This window comes from Colletotrichum karsti (assembly GCF_011947395.1).
Source record: "Colletotrichum karsti strain CkLH20 chromosome Unknown Scaffold48, whole genome shotgun sequence".
Lineage (NCBI taxonomy): Eukaryota > Fungi > Ascomycota > Sordariomycetes > Glomerellales > Glomerellaceae > Colletotrichum > Colletotrichum karsti.
In genome coordinates, this window is record NW_024065948.1 from 186,328 (window position 1) to 206,307 (window position 19,980).

General features: G+C 50.8%; 6 protein-coding genes across 6 annotated transcripts; 2 read left to right on the forward strand and 4 right to left on the reverse strand.

Annotated features, from left to right (window-relative positions):
* Window positions 1–1,269: 1,269 nt before the first annotated feature.
* On the reverse strand, window positions 1,270–6,819 carry CkaCkLH20_11460 (major facilitator superfamily transporter; the record flags this gene model as incomplete). The annotated part of the gene is made up of 7 exons (XM_038894174.1): window positions 1,270–1,762; window positions 1,821–2,219; window positions 5,342–5,514; window positions 5,573–5,929; window positions 5,992–6,396; window positions 6,454–6,468; window positions 6,523–6,819. 7 exons carry the CDS (start codon window positions 6,817–6,819, stop codon window positions 1,270–1,272), a joined length of 2,139 nt encoding a protein of 712 aa, XP_038740504.1.
* A 1,422-nt stretch (window positions 6,820–8,241) lies between these two features.
* CkaCkLH20_11461 (endonuclease/Exonuclease/phosphatase) lies at window positions 8,242–9,105 on the forward strand (the record flags this gene model as incomplete). Its single annotated transcript, XM_038894175.1, has 1 exon — window positions 8,242–9,105. One exon carries the CDS (start codon window positions 8,242–8,244, stop codon window positions 9,103–9,105), a length of 864 nt encoding a protein of 287 aa, XP_038740505.1.
* A 126-nt stretch (window positions 9,106–9,231) lies between these two features.
* On the reverse strand, window positions 9,232–11,033 carry CkaCkLH20_11462 (ncs1 nucleoside transporter; the record flags this gene model as incomplete). Its single annotated transcript, XM_038894176.1, has 3 exons — window positions 9,232–10,486; window positions 10,539–10,809; window positions 10,874–11,033. 3 exons carry the CDS (start codon window positions 11,031–11,033, stop codon window positions 9,232–9,234), a joined length of 1,686 nt encoding a protein of 561 aa, XP_038740506.1.
* Window positions 11,034–11,860: 827 nt separating this feature from the next.
* Window positions 11,861–14,972, forward strand: CkaCkLH20_11463 (hydantoinase/oxoprolinase; the record flags this gene model as incomplete). Its single annotated transcript, XM_038894177.1, has 3 exons — window positions 11,861–11,921; window positions 11,976–13,892; window positions 13,951–14,972. 3 exons carry the CDS (start codon window positions 11,861–11,863, stop codon window positions 14,970–14,972), a joined length of 3,000 nt encoding a protein of 999 aa, XP_038740507.1.
* A 473-nt stretch (window positions 14,973–15,445) lies between these two features.
* CkaCkLH20_11464 (uncharacterized protein) lies at window positions 15,446–16,642 on the reverse strand (the record flags this gene model as incomplete). Its single annotated transcript, XM_038894178.1, has 4 exons — window positions 15,446–15,851; window positions 15,919–16,241; window positions 16,303–16,324; window positions 16,386–16,642. The coding sequence occupies 4 exons, from the start codon at window positions 16,640–16,642 to the stop codon at window positions 15,446–15,448; spliced, it is 1,008 nt and encodes a 335-aa protein (XP_038740508.1).
* A 692-nt stretch (window positions 16,643–17,334) lies between these two features.
* Window positions 17,335–19,158, reverse strand: CkaCkLH20_11465 (sugar transporter; the record flags this gene model as incomplete). The annotated part of the gene is made up of 5 exons (XM_038894179.1): window positions 17,335–17,734; window positions 17,796–18,075; window positions 18,133–18,484; window positions 18,543–18,587; window positions 18,643–19,158. The coding sequence occupies 5 exons, from the start codon at window positions 19,156–19,158 to the stop codon at window positions 17,335–17,337; spliced, it is 1,593 nt and encodes a 530-aa protein (XP_038740509.1).
* Between the last annotated feature and the right edge of the window lie 822 nt (window positions 19,159–19,980).

A 19,980-nucleotide genomic window follows, 5' to 3' on the forward strand; every position in this document is an offset into this window, starting at 1 on the left:
AGCTATCTCGATTGCAGAGCATATAAGAGAAGTTACTTACAAGTCAATACTTGCTTCCTCATTCCGTAGCCAAGTTCCGTCTTCGGACGAAGAGTTGTGGCCTGTGTTGGTACTCATCGATGCGAAACCTGCAGGTACACGTCAGTCTCATAACAAAGCTTAAGAAGGAAATAATTGAAAGAACTCAGGATAGTGAAAATAATGGAAGAAGGCTACTTGCCTCGTTTCAGGCCTCTTGCCATATCAGGGTAGTTCACACCACCATTCCAGCCGCCGTTACCCATAGTTAAGAAGCGATCGTTCCAGTTACTGGGTTCCGGCAGCCATAGTTCAAAGTGAACCGTACTCTTCGATGATGAATTGAATTGAGCAGAGACACGGCAGTGAGCTGGCAAATTGCTCAAAGGTATGTTGTAAGATGATACTGCATTTCAACGTCAAGCTTGTGCTTAAATGTATGTGAAGAGGGATCACGACGGCGTCGCACCGACTCACCGAGAGTTTCACCCTCAAAGATAGTACCAGCCTCCACACTTGATAAAACGTTGAACGTTAAGCTAGACGTCAACTCTGATGAGATGAAGTCTCTTAGCCGCTCGGAACTCGTCTCCGCATGGGCAAGCAGGGCGAAGGTGAGAGTAATCAATAGACTGGAAAGAATTGACATCGTGGATAGAACTTTGGGTTGCGAAACTTAGCAAAAGCTAACACCAAAAAGTTCTCGTCTCGCCTTTTATTTGTGATAGCATTGATAATGACGATGGGTTGTTCCACTCTTGATGCAGGAACTATCACAGAAACATGTCAACCCCATCCTCGTAAGTGGGGCGGGTTGTTTGCGAGCTTGAGTAACACATGTGTTTACTTACTGCACACGACATACTATCAAGCTTCAATTCGGCCGGAAAACAATGCTCAAGAGTGCTCTTATAGTTTGCTCGAAGAGCTTCGAAGTAACCAACGCCAGCTACTCCTGGGAGTCGCTACGCTACGACGAGATCCACGACATCACCACATAAGAAACACATTTGTTGGAACGACGTCGTGTCAACCATTGAAACAATGAAACCGATCTTCCAATAGATCTGATAAATTATAATAAATCACTCGAAGGGTATAGTAGCGTTTCCGTACAGTCGTAATGTTTTCCCCCAAAGTAAAAGCAAGCGCAGGACAATCTCGGACAATTTCGTCAACTTCCCCGACCCTCGGGGACTCCAAACCAATGATTCTTGGTCTTCGGCTCTCTGATTCGACAAGTACAATTTGTTAAATCTTGCCAAGCACCCTTTTGATCAACGACTTCTTCTTCGGTCGTGGTGCAGGCTGGTTGATATGTCGAACCTGCTGAAGAAGACCCAGAAGCGTGGCAACGGCCAAGGTCTCGGCTTCACCATTCAGATCCTCCGACAAGAGAAGAACGCCTTCGCTGTAGTCGTAGGGAAGACCGAAGGCAATCCCAGCATGGTGGTAGATGCCGTGGACCACCGGCTCTGCTGTTGCAGGATCGGCCCCGGAGTCTACAAGAGTGTACCGGAGTGAACCGTGTTCGATCGGGCGAGTCTGCCATTCGAGGCCTGATGGCTCTGCCTCGGTTGAGTCATCGGTTTGGTGAGAGACTGTGAACCAAGGATGCTTCACAGGCCGATCAACTAACTTCGTGTCGGCGATGGGGAATGAGGTTGAAAGGGACAGTCGCGATGTCGAGCCTGTATTCAAGGGCGTGACTTGGAAGCTCCCATCTCCTTCGCGAGGAAGAGTCCTGTGGTTCGTTGTTAGAACGAGATGGTACACGCGTATCCTTGCATGATCCGACTTACAAGCTGACCATTTCTCCATTGCGACCAGGTAGCCTCCTCTGAACCAAGACATCCGTTGATCCAGAACCTCTCTGAAAGTCGACAAGATAGCGAACCTCGAAATCCGTCCCGTCCCCACTAGGTCTTTTCATCGTGGCCAAGTTCAGCTTGTACTTGCTGCCGCCGATTGGCTCTTTCTTGACCGCATCGAAGTACGTCTGGGAAACGTCGTAAAGAGGCAGATGGACGGTATTATCACGGTGCCTCGGAATGTACACCACGCGCGTCAAGTTCGCTGGCGTTCTGCAGAGTTCGCGCCCTAGTTTGGCGTCGAGCGAGGAGTCGAGTATTTCACTCAACTGGACAGTGGGCGCGGATGTGCTGAAGACCGGGAGGGCGGCCATACTCGTGATGGAGGACCTGGATAGTAGGGTTGATGTGGACATGACGAAGCGGCAAAGACGTGAAGTTGCTCAATGAGCTGGATCGATGCTGTTATCACGGGCTATGAGCTGAAGATCAGAAAATGAAGATGCTTGTTTGGTGTGGGATGAAGATATTTCAGGTGAGATGAACACGTTAGAATGAGATGTCTCAACTGCGGAGTTCAAAAAGAGAAGCAAATAAGACGACTGGACGTGGGATTAAATGCTTCTCCAGGCTGTGTGTCGATGCTCAAGTCACCTTTGCTCTGGCTCGGGGAACCAACAGCTGGTGACACATCATGTAGCGAACATAAACCGGTGACAAGAAAGGAAGAAATCTCAGCAAACAAGCAGCAGTTCTTCCCCCGCAGGGAAAGATTTCTTAGCCCTGGGAAAAGGAATGCCAAGGCATGTGATCTAGGGATGCATCCGGCGTCAGATTTTGAATCTCATTCGAGCGGAAGGTAAAATTGTTAGTGGGAATAGTCCTGGCAGGTTTATCTGCGACCCGCGCCAAATGTTTGGGCTGCGGTGTAACCAGCCAACAGGAAGACGATGCTGATTCGTTCAACGATCGCCAGTGGAATTTGTATTCCGTCAAAACACTGACGTCGTGGATGATGGCTCGACAGTATCGTCTTTGCCGATGATTACCCACGCCATGCTTCGCCCATTTCCACGTACCTGGCAACTCCGAATGTCTTTCGCATTTCCTAATGGGATATCTCCGGACGAACTCCGTCAAACTCCGCATGTAAGTTCAAGGATCATTGCACGAGTTTGCCGGTACACATTCCGATTGAGTCACGATAGCTACATCTTGCCCTTGACCCCGTAGCTTGTATGTACGGCCTGAGAAGGTGCCAGTCTTACGGGTTTCAATTTTTTCATCTTTCAATCAGGCGATGTCATCGCGTCAATACTGGCTTTCGCCTGTTATGAGCAACGCAAACTTTCGTGGAATCCGTTCTCCTTCAAGGAATCCCGAGCTCGGGATAACGGCTAGGAAACCCGCCATGTCCTAACTAGGAAATAGTCCCAACCGGTGCGGGACATCAAGCTGCAAGGTTGGGCCCATGTGCATTTGCTTGCGATTCGTGCTCAGTCATCGATATGAAGTGCTCCAGGGCTGAATATGAATTCCGCTTCACACCGAAGTCATCAGAGAATGGATTGCCACGAGACAAGTGCTCCAGCATTTCTCACCGACTGTAATGGCACATCTGGTGTATTGGCAGCTGATCAAATCAATGATGCTAGTTTCTTTTCACATATTACTACCTTTTCTCGTCACAACGATGGACAACGGCTTATTGACTTGAGGTCACTATCAGTGATTAGAGCCGAAAACATTTGATCAATGCTCTCATTTCTGTCACGACTAACAGGCGGAGACGGCAAAGCTTGTCTCAAGATCCAGTGAGTGCATCTCTTAATTAGGCAAAGGTTGATCTTGCTCATTATCGGCATATTAGGCTACAGAATGACTTCGTCTTTCTGAGGGGACCACCAGGCGAATCGGCAGAACAGCCACTGAAAGGTGTCGTAAGTCTACGTTTGCCTATTGGTGGACAGGCAAATGGCGTGCGTTTACGCATGGCGGGATTTCTTCGATGCAGGTAAACATTTCCAGACCCCTTCTCTTCCATCTGCCTGCACACTGCGGCAATCATATTAACGAAAGCTATATTATCAGACTCCACGATGTGTGCTCAACTTCGCCCGACTTCCGCACGGTCCGGGTGTTCGAACACGAGTGGCCGCCCTTTGTCATCGACTATGCCTTGAGAGTCGACTCTGTTGATCATCCCGACCTCGAGATTTACGAATGGCCGTTTGAATTGATGATACCGGGGGACACTCAAGAAACATTCAAAGGATGTAGTTCTTGCAGCATCAACTACCAGCTCACTGGGACAACAATACGGGGGAAGACTTCGACAGGGACTCCTCAGGCGTACCACCCCGTTCGAATCAGCCGTACGTTGCAAAATTCTGCGTTCGAGTGGATGGACCCAGCGACGATGGAAGGAGCTTGGGAAGACAAGATGGCCTATCGTATTGCTATCCAACACCGCGCCGTTGCACTCGGAACAGCTATCCCAATCGAAATGCACCTTACGCCACTGAAGAAGAAATCAAAAGTTTCGCGCATACATGTCGAGCTATTGGAGATTCATACCTTCGAGTACAATGGGTCGCGACCTCTGCCGTCTTTTACCGGCGAGAGACAGGTTGCCGAATGGTTTGCCTCTGTGGAAATGCGTGAGGATTCTTTGCAGCCGCACTACAGAGTTGTACAGAAGCTCCCACTGCCGTCGGAGCCGAAGCAATGCTCCTCCGATATCGAGATGGAAGGAATTAGCACCAAGCATGTGCTTCATATCGTTGTGGACGTTGCTGAATCCGGCGACGAATTGTTTAGGGTGAGTCCAGGATCTCTGTTGCCGAACCAAACGTCATGCTTACATCTTTACAGACTAGATATCATGCCAAAATTCCTGTGGTTTTGTTTATATCCCCAAAATTACCCGTCGACGCATCTGAGAACTTTGTAAGACCGGAGAATACCGCTGGGAACGATGATCTCTCAGCTCCATTTGCTGCCTTGGAAGTGCCGCCTATGTATGGCAAGCATGAGACTGATGAGATGTTTGATCTTGTGAGCGGACGAAACCCATTTGAGTAGAATACTAGTAAAGCTTCGCCGGAGTACAAGCAAATGACATTCATACTGGCTTGGTGCTCGAATCTAGGGACGTGGACATTCATTTGCATGCGGGGAGATTCCCCAAGTGACCCGATGACCTATGAAAAGCCTCAAGATCTTGAAGTCATTCCTATGTCTTCATCACTAAGATATCCAGTGTCCTGGCAGCAGTGAAATGTCTTTGTAAAATTCTGAATGGAGTTATCAACTACATAAAATAATAGCTTCGAGGCCTCCTTCATTCTCGTTTACGATCGAACGGTGGCAACAATGACCAGGTCAACAACAAGAAGACCAATGCCCCAAGAACGATCGGGGATAAAACCTGCACACCATGACGTTGGGCCTGAGCTCCGATGACGAAAGGAAGAATTGCCGCTCCACTACCTCCGAGCCCAATTGCGAACCCAATGGCACTGACGTGTAGATGCCTTGGCAAGAGCTTTGTGACGGCTACCATGATTGCGGGGAAGAGGGGACCAAGGAAGAATCCCTGGAGCGAGACAGTGATGGCTGAAATGAAGAACTGAGGTATCAACCAGAACAGAAGTTGGAGACAGACAGCAGCCCCGAGGTAGGCCTAGAAAGACACAGTCAGCATTCTGCTTCTCGTAATCTTCGGTGGTATCTGGACATACCATAACAGCAAATCGCTCCCCGACTCGTGGAGTTACGAAGCCCAAGGCGATGCGACCTGCGGCCAACCCAGCCCAGAACCCCGTGGCTGTCATGCCACTGGCGAACTCTTCGCCATGTCTAACCTGTAACATGAAAGTGACAATCCAGCCACCCAAAGAAACCTCAAGACCAACATAGCCAAGCGCAAAAATAGCACAGAGCCATGTTACTCTTGCTGAAGGCAGCTTGAAGAGGGTTTCGTGAACGATGGACTCTCTTGGTTCTGGGCCTTTTGGGTTGGCCTCTCGGTAGGCTCTGCCCGCCGCGGACCAGAACGTGGTGGTAGTCGCGATGAGTTCAACACCGGCTAGGCCGGCCTGTCGTGCACTTATGTCAGTAACCTGATTGATCGAATGTGGGATGTTTGAGACAAGCGCACCATGAAGAAATAGAAAAAGAACCAGGGAAATTCCGATTTTGTAACCATCACAGTCGCTGTTACGGGGCCTAGGATAGCACCGAGGCCGTAGCAGGCGTGCATAATGTTGATGATGACGTTAGAGTCGGCCAAGTTACTGGCTACCCAAGAATTCCACGCTGCATCGCCTATTCCGTTACCCAAACCAGCCAACATGTATATGAAAACGAGCGCTGGGTAAGGAGGATGAAAAGATATGGCAACGAATGCAGCAAGATGGCAGCCGGATCCAATGATGGCGATGCCTCTCTGTCCAACACTTTCATGGAGACTGGTGTTCAGAGCTGCTGAGAGTGTATGGCCGATAAAAGGCGCAAGGAATATTAATGAGGTAAAAGAGTAAGGCAGATCATAATGCTTCCCCAACTGAACGCCGTCTCGTTAGTCCGTAGAGATCACGTCCTAAGGCTGAGGTTGACCTACGTGAGGGATGATGGCCTGTGAAGACTTGGTAAGTGAGAGGTTCCACTTTACCTACGAGACGAGACTTACACCATACGAAGCATCATTGGCACCCATTACCATGAGACTCCAGAAGATAGCCGAAATTCGAGCTGTGTTAGAGTGCGGAAAATTCCACTTCTGCAATATCTCGATGGCATCTTCCGGGGGCCGACAATTTGTACCGTTGCTCTGAGGTCGTAGTAACTGGCTGAACCCATCGTGCGCTTCCCCGGATGGAGGAATTGCTGCTTCTTCTCTGGCAAACTTCGAAGAAAGACGAGCATCGGATGGCGGCATGGGCAGCTCCTGTAGCTCAACCTTTTGAGCACTGTTACCAGGGCCCATTTTCAGCGACAGGGCCTTACGCGAGAGTTATGTGAATAAGCTGATGAACAGGACTTGGAACAAGATCGAACTCCTCAGCTACCACGGAGGGCTTTCTTGTTGGGACATGGACAGATAGGGCGGTAGAAATGGCTGAACATCGGGTAATATGACGGAGACTTGCCTAGAACGAGACCAACACGATCGTCTTAGTGCGGTCCCCGGAGCGCGATCCGACTTGGTTTTTAGGTAATGACTAGCGTCGGACTTCCCGAAACAGTAATAGCGACAACTCGTGCTCTCACAGGGGTGCCACGTTCAACTGATACGGAGTCCACGCCAAGTCAGCCAACTCGCTAGCATATCGACTAAAGACTGCTTAATGCTGATATCCCCGGGACTCGGCTGCTTATGGTATACAGATATTCTACCGGCCTTCAACCGTTGAAGGGCGGCGAGGGATGTACTGACTCGCCTGAAAGCCAAGACATGTCGTGCCCATCATCCGGACAATGGCCAAAATGCTTATGAAGCACACTTGAGGTGCCAATCGGTGAGTGACTCACACCTTGGCGAGAGGTTATAAGGATATAGCGTTGGTACCAACTCAATAACATGGCGCGGACCCCTTCGCGGGCATGAGGCCCACTTTACTCGGGCGCCGGAGCCGGAGAAGTGGAACCGACTCGGGACCAGCCGGCTTGTCGGCAAGGAAGGTAGCTCACGTTAGGCAGTGGAACACCTGGCAGGTTTATTCGATTTGACAGAGAAGCGAAAAGAACAGATCGACTGTAATCAAATGGGTATAGGGGCTGCTACCGCACTGGCCTGGCACAAAGTATCACTTAATTGCGGAATTCATATTCCCCGACCACCGCCTGGCTCTTCATCACGTTCATCCGCTCATATTTACGGTCAAACAAAATATTTCACGTAATCTACAAGCTGATTCGCTAGCCGCTTACGTTACTTGAAAACTAGGATGTATTCTAGCAAGCCACACTTTCTCTGCGTTGCCGCATACAAACAATCTCACGCCAATGGATGCGCTCATCGCCGTGTGGACCATCGGCCACTCCACAAACCCCACGCCAACAACTACACTACCGCAGGAATACTCCATTCCCTTGCCAACTTCCACGGCAGATCAGGTATCTTGCATGATGTTGCGGCAACTCTGAGCCGCTTTGGCATAGCCACGTATCATCTATTCAGCTGCTACTAGCGAAGCCGTCACAATCTTGTCACCCAGGTCAGCTGCATCAACATCATATTTATCTCAAGTACAGACTCTGATTACTAGCCTCAGAGAACAAAATTCCTTCGGCCACATGAGCTCATTTGACTGTGGCTACTCCAGGGTTGGTCCACTTGATCAAGAAAAAGAAGTCACTCAGACGACGATTGCAGCGTCTTCAACCATCCGGCAATCATCCTTGCACCATGGCGCTCGAGCAGGAAAAGTTCCCCCTCCGTATCATCACATTGAATGTTAGATACGCCATCAAGAAAACTCTTCTACCCAATGAGCAACCCTGGGAACTCCGCTGTCCCAGGATAGCAACTCAACTCAGAGTTCACACCGCCGGCCAGACAAACACTTTTGTCTGCATCCAAGAAGCTCAACATCAACAACTTCTCGACTTGCAATCCGAGCTTGGCCCTCGATGGGCTCATATCGGCCGCGGACGAGCCGATGGTGAACTCGACGGAGAGTTTTCGCCCATCTTCTACCAGACCGACCACTGGACCCTCGAGCGAGATCAAACGTACTGGCTCAGTCTTACACCAGACATCCCATCCAATGCATGGGGAGCAACCATCAACCGGATCGTCACCATCGGTCTCTTTCGCCATAAGGTTTCAAACGCCAGAGTTGTCGTCATGAGCACGCACCTCGATCATCGCAGTTCCGGAGCACGCTCCGAAAGCGCGAAGCTGATTCTGAGGTTAGCTCAGCAGTGGCAATCCGAAGCATCCCATGGAAGCACACATACCGTGCCCGTGTTTCTGGGGGGGGATTTCAACAGCGGCCCCAGCGAAGAGCCACACAGGATCCTGACTTCTCAGCCCGATGGCATGACCGACATCAAGAATCTGGTACCAAAGTCGCGGCACTACGGCAACCAAATCACTTACACTACTTTTGGAGAGGCGGAACCCACGATTATCGATCACTTATTTGTGCTCAACCCGACAGGAATCGAGTTCCTGAACTTTGCTGTTTTGGAAAACCGGTTCGACGACGGATTCTATTATTCAGATCACCGGCCTGTTCTTGTAGATATGGAAGTTCATGTGGCTTAGCGACGGAGAAACGGTGGCATTGAAACTTCAAAAGTCTGATTGGAAGTTTCTGGATTGTATTCCAAGCCCGTACTACAAAATTCCAACTCGCAGCTGTACACTTAACAAATTACCAACTGCATCCTCTTACTTCAACATTGATTTGAGCCAGCTTCGGGATCCTTGATCATGACCAAAGGCTTCAGCAACTTTGGGGGAGCCCTCAATCACCTCCGTATCTAGGGTCATCACGCCCATCCTTCTTGCCTCGTCATCCGTAAAAGTTCCGTAGTAGTCCACATCATCAATGACGCCTGCTTCCGGAGGAGGCCACACTGTGTTGATCGCGAAATGGAGCAAGAAGGAAATTGTGAATCCGAGAGGGAAGGCAAGGTAATACAAATTGATCCAAGCTGTGGCCACATGCACACTGTTGGGAGTGACACTTGCAGCGAAACCTGGCAACTGTGTCGCGAATCCACACACCCAAGCGATGAAGGTTCGCGGGTTGATGCCTTTCCAGTAGTAAAAGGAGCCATCGGACCGAGGATGATAAAGATCGGACAGCTTGATCTTACGTCGGCGGATAAGGAAGTAGTCGCAGATCTGAATGCCTATGATGGGGCCGAGGAAGACGCTGTAGGCTGACAGAACACTAATGAACACCGCAGCCGAAGAGAGAAGTTCCCATGGGCAGAGAGCGATGCTCAGGACGAGACCGATGTAAGCTCCGCGGCGGATGTTGATGTACTGGCAGAACAAGCCAGCAAGATCCATGCCGGCAGAGAAGGCGTTGTCGACGGAGTTAATACTGAGCTGGATGCAGAGAAGTCCAAGACCCGCGAAGAAAGCTCCAGCCCGGCTCTTGGCGTTGTAGTTGTTATCAAGCCAAGCCTGAACGATAAGGGGGGGATTCCATATAGGCGTCCCATAGATGACGCCGGTTGCTGAAGCGGCCAAGCAACCAAACGTCGGGAAGATGGCCCCGAAGAAGATGATGCTGAACCATTGTCCAAATATCTGGTCGCCAGGCTTGCGTGCGAAGCGGCAGTAGTCAGGCTGATTCGTTAGACCGACGGCAATGCTTCCGATGACAGTCGTGATTCCGTGAACGATCTGCCAGCCAAGCTCACTGGATGTCATCGACTTTGAGCCTTGTCTGACGAGAGACCCTGCCTCGCCCGCTGTTGCCAGAGCCCATATCATTATCGAAACCAGCGTGACCGACGAGATCACGTTGAAAGCAAGGAGTACCTTCTGGATGCGTTCGGGTCTGATGTAAAGAATTGGGATGAGCAGGATGTTGAAGATAATCCAGCCGATGAAGTTTTTCGTTGTAAGGTGCGAGGACTCGGGGAACACGTTGCCGAGAGACTCGAAAGACGGGAAGATTGCCGACAAGCTGTTTGCCATAGTTAGTCCTGAAGTAATCAACCTGTATCTCCGTTTCTTACCAGTTAACAACTGTCAGTCCGCCGGTCCATGATTGAACGGCAAACCAGACCAGACTTAAGACGACTCTTTGGAGTAGAATGGCGTATTGTCCGTAGACTCCCCAGATGTAACGCGATACGACCGGGAATCCAATATGCCATTCAGCGCCTACGCAGCCATTGGCAATGGCGACGATAGCGATAATGATCTTGCCGATGATAATCGCAATGACGCTTTGCCAGACAGACAGTCCTGCAGCGACAAGTGAGGCTCCTAGCTGCCAATTTGAAACTAGCTGCTTGTTAGCCGACAACACATTGAAAGATGACGGCACCATGAGTCGAGGAGTACTAACTGGCTACCTGGTTAGTCAACCAAAAGGAAATGAACGTAGCTGTCGACCATCGTCGACGACCAGGAGGCATTGGACGAATGTCTTCATTGATCCAGATGTTGGACTCGGCCACATCAGTGTCAGGAAGGCGAAGCCATCTCAAGATACCGTTGAGACCCATATTGATGTTTCTGTTGACCCGACAGTCTGGATCACACAGGAGGACTGCTCAGGGCCTGCTTCCAGTTTAATGGAAACGGTCTCTCACGAGCAGATCAGAAGCACCCACACCCACTTCGGACGATCCTCTCCCACCACGCCGTTGCTTCAGGGACGTTGCATTCGCACCCACTCGGCGTCAAACTATCGCCATTGCACCACCTCCACAGATAAAGCACGAGGACGTGCTTGATAACAGACGAATGTGCTGTTATCATTGGAGACAAGACTCCAACACTCGCACTTAGACCAGATGGTGCGCGTGGTTGAGCGTAACTGTTATCATAGTTTCCCATCGTTTGTGGAGTCACTCGCGATAAGAGCACCTTCGGGCAATGTTAAGCTCCAAACAATCCAGGGTAACCCAGTTTACCCCGCACATATCCTGCTCGGCATCTGATGGCCGACATGTTTACACGCATGGTCTTGCAGGCTTGTACCTGCTTCAAGATCCCGCCGTATCTCTTCTCTCCTCCTCTTGTTGTGCCACCTTCCTGTCAAATGTGGTTAGGAAGGAGCATTTTCCGCGGACATCCTAGCGCGAGAGAACCTATTTAACCGCTCACCCGCGTTGACGGACAGTCGCTTTGATACCACCTCCAACGACGCGGCCCTCTGTCAACAATTCACGTACCTAATTACAGATTCGGGGTAGTTCGCGGCGAAACGTATGCATTTAAAGCACAGGGGCACATATGATAACAGAATTTCGGTAATTGTCTACTCTGTTAGGTTGATGAAAGGACAAGCAATTCTCAGTCTTTCTTCAAGCCTCACTTAGCCATCAGTATGGGAGAAATGCCGCCACCAACAAAGACTACATGTATACGCATCGGCGTCGATGTGGGAGGTAAGGAGGATCTTCACGAGAATGGTATTCTGTTTACTAACGCGTGAATCCAAGGGACCAACACCGACGCGGTTGCCATTGACCTCAGTCTTCAACACACCGCCAACCGTGGAGTATTGGCTCACTTCAAGACTCCAACGACCCCTGACGCGACCTCGGGCATTGAGACTGCCGTGCGTGCCGTTATCGCCGCAGCAGGCTTGACAGACTCTCCTGAACGCATCGCCAGCGTCACCATTGGGACCACGCACTTCATCAACGCCGTAATCGAGCGTGACGTCCGGCGTTTGCAGCGTGTTGGTGTTCTTCGGCTGAGCAAGTCGTTCTTGCGAGAAGTTCCCGCGTTCGCCGAGTTTCCGGCAGACTTGACGGCTGTCCTCAAGTCGTACATCGGCATCGTCGATGGCGGTCTGCACATCGACGGCTCTCAGGAGGCACCGGTGATGGAAGCTCAGGTCGTGGCTGAATGTGCCAAAATCCGTGAAAGCGGCGTCGGCGCCGTTATCGTCTCTGGTGTCTACTCGCCTATCGATGAGGTATTCGGCCAAGAGGAGAAGGTTCGAGACATCATTTTGCGTGAGGTGCCCGGCATCGACGTCGTGTGTAGCAAAGAGGCTAGCGCCAGTATCGGGTTCATCGAGCGAGAGAACGCAGCAATCCTGAACGGTGCGATTCTACGTTACGCCAGAAAGACGGTCAGCCGGTTCCGTCTGGCGATGAAGAGACTCAACCTCGCATGCCCCCTGTTTCTCACACAGAATGACGGCACTATTCTCGACGCAGCATCGGCAGCCAAGATCCCCATCCGAACGTTCTCGAGCGGCCCTACCAACTCCATGCGAGGTGCTGCTTACCTTGCTGGTCTCGATTCTGGCGGCGACAGCTCTGCGATTGTGGTTGATATTGGCGGAACCACATCCGACGTCGGCGTCTTGCTTCCTTCGGGAATGCCTAGACAGGCATCCGCGTATGTTACAGTTGCCGGCGTCCGCGTCAACTACTCGATGCCACATCTCCACTCGATTGGCCTAGGCGGAGGCTCGATTGTCAGAACAGTGGATGGCAAAGTCAAGGTTGGGCCGGAGTCAGTAGGACTGGAGCTAGTCACTCGTGGTCTTGTCTTCGGAGGAGACGTTTGCACAACAACAGATATCGCCGTGGCAGCTGGAAAGGCCGTCGTGGGTGCAACAGAGAAAGCGAAAAGTTTGGAAAGCGGCTTCGTCGAAGAGGCCATCGCTCGAATCAAGATTCTTCTAGAAGGAGCTGTTGACGTTATCAAAACTTCCCCCGACCCGGTTCCCGTTTTACTAGTTGGCGGAGGCGCGATTCTCTCCCCTGAAAGCCTCAAGGGCGCCTCCAAGCTACTTCGCCCACCCTTCCACGATGTTGCAAATGCCGTTGGCGCCGCTATCGCGAGAGTATGTGGTGCAGTGGACATTGTGCAAGGAACTACGCACCAGACTGAAGGTCAAGCTATCGAGAACGCCAAGAGATTGGCGGTGGAACGCGCGATTGCTGCTGGTGCAATCCCTGAAAGTGTCAAGATCGCCGAGGTCGAGACGATGCCTTTGCAATATGTTGCAAACCAGGTTCGAACGCTGGTAAAGGCGGTTGGCGATATTGATCTCCATGCAAAGCTTGATGATACTGGCGAAATCGATGACGTGGAAGACAGTGATCCACAAGTTGAAGGGGTCAAAGACTTCACCCGAGCCACAAAGGAAGAAGAGAGAATCGACCCAGCTCTATACAAGCCCCAGATCAGGGTCAACGAGGACGGCATCAAAGAGTGGAACATCAACGAAACTGACTTGGACTATCTCGCTGACGGCTGCTACGTTCTCGGATGCGCGGGTGGTGGAAGTCCGGCTGCCTCCAAGATTCAATTGCGAAACATGCTGAGATCGGGGCACACGATGCGTGTGATCGAGCCTTCATCGCTCAAAGAAAAGGATGTCATCTACTGGGGTGGTAAGTCAGAGAGAAGCCAGCTTGGTAAAAGCTCCGACTGATGAGTGTTTGACAATAGGTCACATGGGCTCTCCTGCTGTTTCGATCGAGAGGTTGCAATCCATCGAGACTGTGGATGCTTTCCATGCTCTGATGGAGTACTTGCGTCACGACAGGTTTGATGCCGTCATGGGACTCGAGATTGGTGGTGCCAACGGCCTGGAGCCCTTCTTGGTCGGCTCGTCACGGTTCTTCAACAGTCCCATCATTGATGGGGATTGGATGGGAAGAGCTTACCCGACGTACTGGCAAACTACTCTCGCCGTTCACGTTCCCTTAGACTTGGTACCGTGTGCAATCGATAGCGGCGACGGGAAAACCATAGTTATGACAAGAGCTCCCAACGATGAAATTGTCGACCGAGCTTTGCGAGCCTCGTGCTCAGAGATGGGCTCGAGAGTAGGCATGGCGGCAAAGCCTACGACAGCTGATAAAGTCCAGAAGTTCGGCGTCCTCAACACTGTTTCTCTCGCATGGAGAATCGGGCGTTGCATTGCATTATGCCAGGCGACAAATACCATGAGCACAGTCGCAGAGTCCATAATCAAGGAAGCCGGAGGTTCAGAAGCCGCCAAGGTTCTTTTCAGGGGCAAGATCATGCGAGTTGAGAGGCGTCTCTTCAAGGGCCATTCCTACGGCGAAGTTCACATCGCCGCGTTCGAGAGCGGTGACGAAGATGAAGCATCTACTGTCAAGGACAGGGCAACCGCTGTGGCCCAGGGCGGAACCTTGAAGATTCCCTTCAAGAATGAAAACATCTTAGCAGAGCATACGGCCGAGGATGGCAAGACCAGCATACTGGCGGCTGTACCGGACTTGATTTCCATCTTGGACAATGAATCAGGCAGGGCTCTTGGAGTTCCCGAATTCAAGTACGGCTACCGAGTCACTGTGATTGGTATCACATGCTCACCCAGATGGACGGAGACTCAGGCCGGCTTGGATATTGGAGGACCGAGGGCATTTGGCTATGACCTAGATTACAAGCCTTTGGGTAAGTACGTCGAGCCTCGCAGCGTCATACAAGAGTATTCTACATAGACAGCATACTATTCTGTGAAGTTCGAATAACTTCCGAATCTTAAGCTCGTTGTTATCCACTAAAACTATGACGTGGTAGTTCTGGCGCCAATCGTCCCGACGATGGTTGCGAAAGCTCCGTCAGCTGACGGGCTGACCTCTAAAACCCCATCTTTGCTGCTCCAGAACGCCACATGGGATGCATGTTCAGCGTCGTCGTCTTCAAAGAGTTTGACTGGAACGCCAAACACTGTGAAATATCCGTCCGACCCTTGACATAGCTTCAGTCGCTTCTCAATTTCTGGGAGAAGTCGTCGCCTGAACTGAATCTGAAATCCAAGGTTGTTCAATACGATCAAGCCCTGGGGCCGAACAAGTGTTGTTGCTGATTTCGAGATATCTGGCTTGGATCTTGGATACAGCGATGCCGGATTCTCAATGTCCCTACTCTTAGGGTAAGCATACTGTTGATCTGGTGGGATTCGAGCATGCGCTTACCATGCCCCTGAGGATACGGCGAGAATCTTGATCTTTTCGAATCTCAGTGTGATATCGATGTCACCGTCTCGTACTTCTGTTTTGATGACCTCATCTCTTCCATTCATGTGGAAAGATATCCACGGGGGGTAGTCATAGTCCAACTCTCCTTCCCTGGCCTCCTGCCCAAAACCACCTTCGTCGGCTATTTCTCCCTCAGCATAACGGACGTAGAACTCGTCGCAAAGTTCTTCGTTTGGCCCTGCTTTGATCCAGTCTTTCACGACATCTTCGTATTCCGGAGAGTAATAGGCTGGGACTGAGAGCGCATTTTTGGCTGCAGGAGCCTTTTTGCGAGATAATACTGCATTCAACAATTCCTGGTCTTTGCTTGCGGAGGGGTGTTCAGCCATCATGGAGATCCTAATCAAGTCAACTCTCGCAATTCAAACACCGTAGTTAGTAGGCTTTTTCGAGACATATAACATACCCTGGCACTGACTGATCGGATGTGAGAGCGTCTATGATCTTTCTCAAATCTTGATTCCACCTTTGAGCCGCAGGTCCGATCAAGACACTGCCGGCAGACAAGAGGGCTGCTGATGCAGCCTCTACGTTGGAAATCGCGTTGCAAAAGGCCGGTGCGTTGGTTTGATGCCACTGTGAGAACGTCAAGTCGCCAGTCATGCGAGTTTCTGAGTGCTTCCTGAACGTTTTGAAGGCCTTTTCCCTTGATCGATCCAGGGCCCCCAGAGCCGCCTCGAAATCTTGGAAGCGCTGCTTGATTTCGTGAGCTACTTCACCCCTCGCACCCTGGATATGTGCATTCAGTGAGCAATGGTTCTTTTGGATAAATGCGGTATCCTCTACTCACAACATCCACTGATGCCAGATAACTGCGGAAAGCCGGAGATGTCAAAGGCTTGCTACTGAATTCGATAACCAGGCAATACTTACGTCATTAAATGTCTTGTGTATGAGTCGCGAGACGTAGGATCGTAGAAAAGGTTGTCCGGCGACAGCCTGTTATCGCAAGCCTCATAAATTCGTGCATTAATGTATTCCGTCGGAATCTTGGATGATATAAAAGGCCCTTTCCGAGCATTTCTGGCGAGATACATGGCGACATTATGGTCCGGCTCGAAACCTGAAGCCTCTTTGACGGCATTTGCGTAGGCCAGCCAAAGGTTCCTGTCGGCGTTGGAACATGGCATCGTTGTATGCATCGACTATTGGGAGTCCAGCAAGGGGCGTACGGGATGGAATGACGAATGGCACAAAGTGGTGCTGCCGGAACTATTTATCTGTTCAGAAAAACTCGATGTTGCTCTATTTGTGGCAAAATTTGCCGGGTGTCTCACGGCAATCTCTCTCGACACGTGCTCCCAGGCAGACACTGAGACATCTTTCCATTCACGGAAAAGCGTGCCGTCGGAGGGAGCAGGTCCAGTTCGTTCTATGAAATCATCGACATACGTAGGGTTCAAGTGTTTCAGTATGACGCCTGAATCAGAGGCCAACTTGAGTCTTTTACTTGAAGTCCGGGCTCTGCAAGCCGTGTCGGCAGTGAACGACGTCATTGGAACCTGAGGTGCAACTGCAGAAACACAAAAATGAGAGACCATAGATTTCAACATCATTACTTGCCCGGACGTCTCGGGACTCCATCAAATGCTAGATGAGATCTGGATTTGGGTTTAAAAGGCATATTGCGGCTTTATGTGGTTCCACTGCAAGTCGTGTAAGTTCATGGCGAAAGATCGAATCAATCGAAAAGCAGTTTTATGAGCAGAGGCTCATAATGATTTGAAGTCAATTCGAGTTCTCAAGGAGCAACCTCGAGTTATGCTGAGGCCTATCAAGAAAAGTACCACACGAGGTATGGTTTTCATTATCCACACATCCTTCACTTCGTAGCCTCCTGCTTGGCATCGGAAGCGTCTGTGGAAGGGTCCTCGATGTGGTGATTCGTGCTTTTGAAGGTGTTGTCCGCGGTAACGATGCCAACATTGGCATCTTCCCCGTCGAAAAGCCAAGCTATGCTTTCAAGAGTACGACCACGGGTCTCGGGGTAGGTGAACCAGACGCTGATGAGCATGGCTACCAAGATCGCGACAAACACGAAGTAGTATTTCCACTGGATGGCGTCAAGCGCGATGGGGTTGATGAACGTGTTGAAGAAGATTGCGCCGAGAGAGACCATCTGGCAGATGGCAAGTCCACGAGCTCTCATCTGGTATGTCCAAATCTCGACTGGATATGAAATGACCAAAGGTGTTAGGGCCAGATCGTAGCCGAGGAAGTATCTGAAAGGTCAATAATTAGCCTTCTTGCAAGATCTGTGAGACGTGTGTATGGCGCACTTACATGAACAAAAATGGAACAACTGCAAGGCCAGTAGGAGTGTTGCTCGTTGTAGCAAAGCTTCCCGAGAGACCAGTAACGATGATGTAGGACACTAGCATGATGATGCCGCTGGTCATGAAAAGGGCCTTGCGACCGACTTTGTCGACACAAGCCGCCGCAGCCACAGACCAAATCAGATTCCAGATTTGTAGACAACCAGAGATCAATGTCTGGTCAGTCACAGAGCGAATACCAACTGACTCCAAGATCAAAGCCAAGTAGTAACTGACCACGCCGTTGCCTAGCACAGACTCTTGTCAGCCAGAAAACATGTACCACGGTGGTTCTTCAAACTTACCTGACCACTGGGCGAAGATACCCAGGGAAACAGAGATCCATAGGCGGTGGCGGTTTCCAGGGGTTGACCATAAGTCCGCCCATGATGTGTTGTCGTTCGCCTCTTTCTCGGCTTGAAGAGCTTCTTCAATTTCGGCCATCTCGAATGCAACGAGGGGATCGTGCATGTTGCCGCCGCAGTGAGACTTTGCGAGATTCTGGCGAGCCTCATCCGCTCGGTCCATCGAGACGAGCCAACGAGGAGACTCGTCCATCATAAAGAGTGCAGGAACTGTCATGAGAGGCAAGAGAGCCATCAAACCGGACGGAATGCGCCACGAAACGTCCCCTTCCATGTTTCTGGTTCCGAAAGTCTAGGAAATCATGTTAGCATACAGGAACGGCGGTGCAATTTGGAAGGCTAAGTCTTACCGCCCAAGCTGCAACAATAGCACCAACATACCAACCTGTGTTATACTGTTTTCCATTCGTCAGTTTCATGAATGTTATGACAAGATTGTGCTCTACTAACGATGCTAGAGGCAATGCCGCGATGAGTCGGAAACGCATTCTCGGCGATCAACAAAGGAGCTCCAACCGACAATCCTTGAGAAAGACCCATCAGAAGTCGAGCAATGATGAAAGACACCTGGTTCGGGGCGGCAGTTTGAAGAGCAGTGCCCGCAAGAGACACGAGAACGCTGAGCCAAAGGCCAATCTTGCGACCCCATCGGTTGCACAGCATGGCGGTAAGAGGGTAGCCAATGACAGCGCCCAAGGAGTAAACCGCGTTGATGAAGCCGAGCCATGCTCCCGTAGGGTTATCCATGAAGTTCTTCCATTGTGGCAGGGCTAAGAAGCCGTTCATGACCGAGCCGTCGAAACCATTGGAGCTGGTAAAGAGCATAAAAGACACAATGCAGAAGTTGAGTTTGATGAGATGGCTCTTCTTCCACCATGGCAGTCCATCGTTTGGGAGCACGCTGGCCAGCTCATGACCGACGGCCTTGGCCTCCGAAGCCGTCGGCTGTTTCTCTTCGGTCGTCATGGCTGCTGAGCGTGGCCCAAAATATGTAGATTATGTCCGTGAAAGTAGTAGAAAAGGTACCGACTAGCCGGGAACAAGTGCGAGACGACAAGGGAATCTTGAGCTTCAAATACGGAATTTATTTCCAACAACAGAACAACAAAAGACGCGAGTCAAGAAAACCGTGCCACTGGTGGTCTACATGTCGTCAGAGTTGAACCAGCGAGCGGGTTCCCCAAGAGAGCCCGACCCAGCCCCGGAGGATCCAACAAACCCCAGACATTCCACTTTCATCCCCGGACGATCCAATTGCTGAGAGGAGAGCTGAACGAAAGCCATGTTGCTCACCTTAGGTGTGGATGTTTATGGTGTGGAGTCCCCACGCAGTCGGGGGCCGCGGCTGGCACCGTCTGCCTTGGCGGAGCATGAATGGCAGTTAGAAGCGCTACTATCGTCTGGGAGTCTCTTGGAGATACATTAATACGATGGTCTCAAGATATTTTGCAGGATCCGAAGTGTATGCCTTCAAGTTCTTGCGGCCTTGCCAAAGCCGACAGACGGCCAGTCGACTCTTTCTCGGCGTGACACTGTCTGTACTTGATGTGAGAGAGAAGAGACTGAGCCTTGGACTAACCCGATTTCGCTTCAAAACGTGATGTTTGATGAAATAAAAGGACAGAGTCTTACCCAGTCGGTATGATCAGAGCATTCTGTGTTGAGGCTGAAAACCGCGCGACAGAGCGTTGGACTGTTGGTGATGAAGCCCCTGGGTAACCCCTGCACAATCCCTGGGGGTTGAGATGGAAATCGGGCAGGCTTTAAGCCGGGTCAAGAACATCAAGC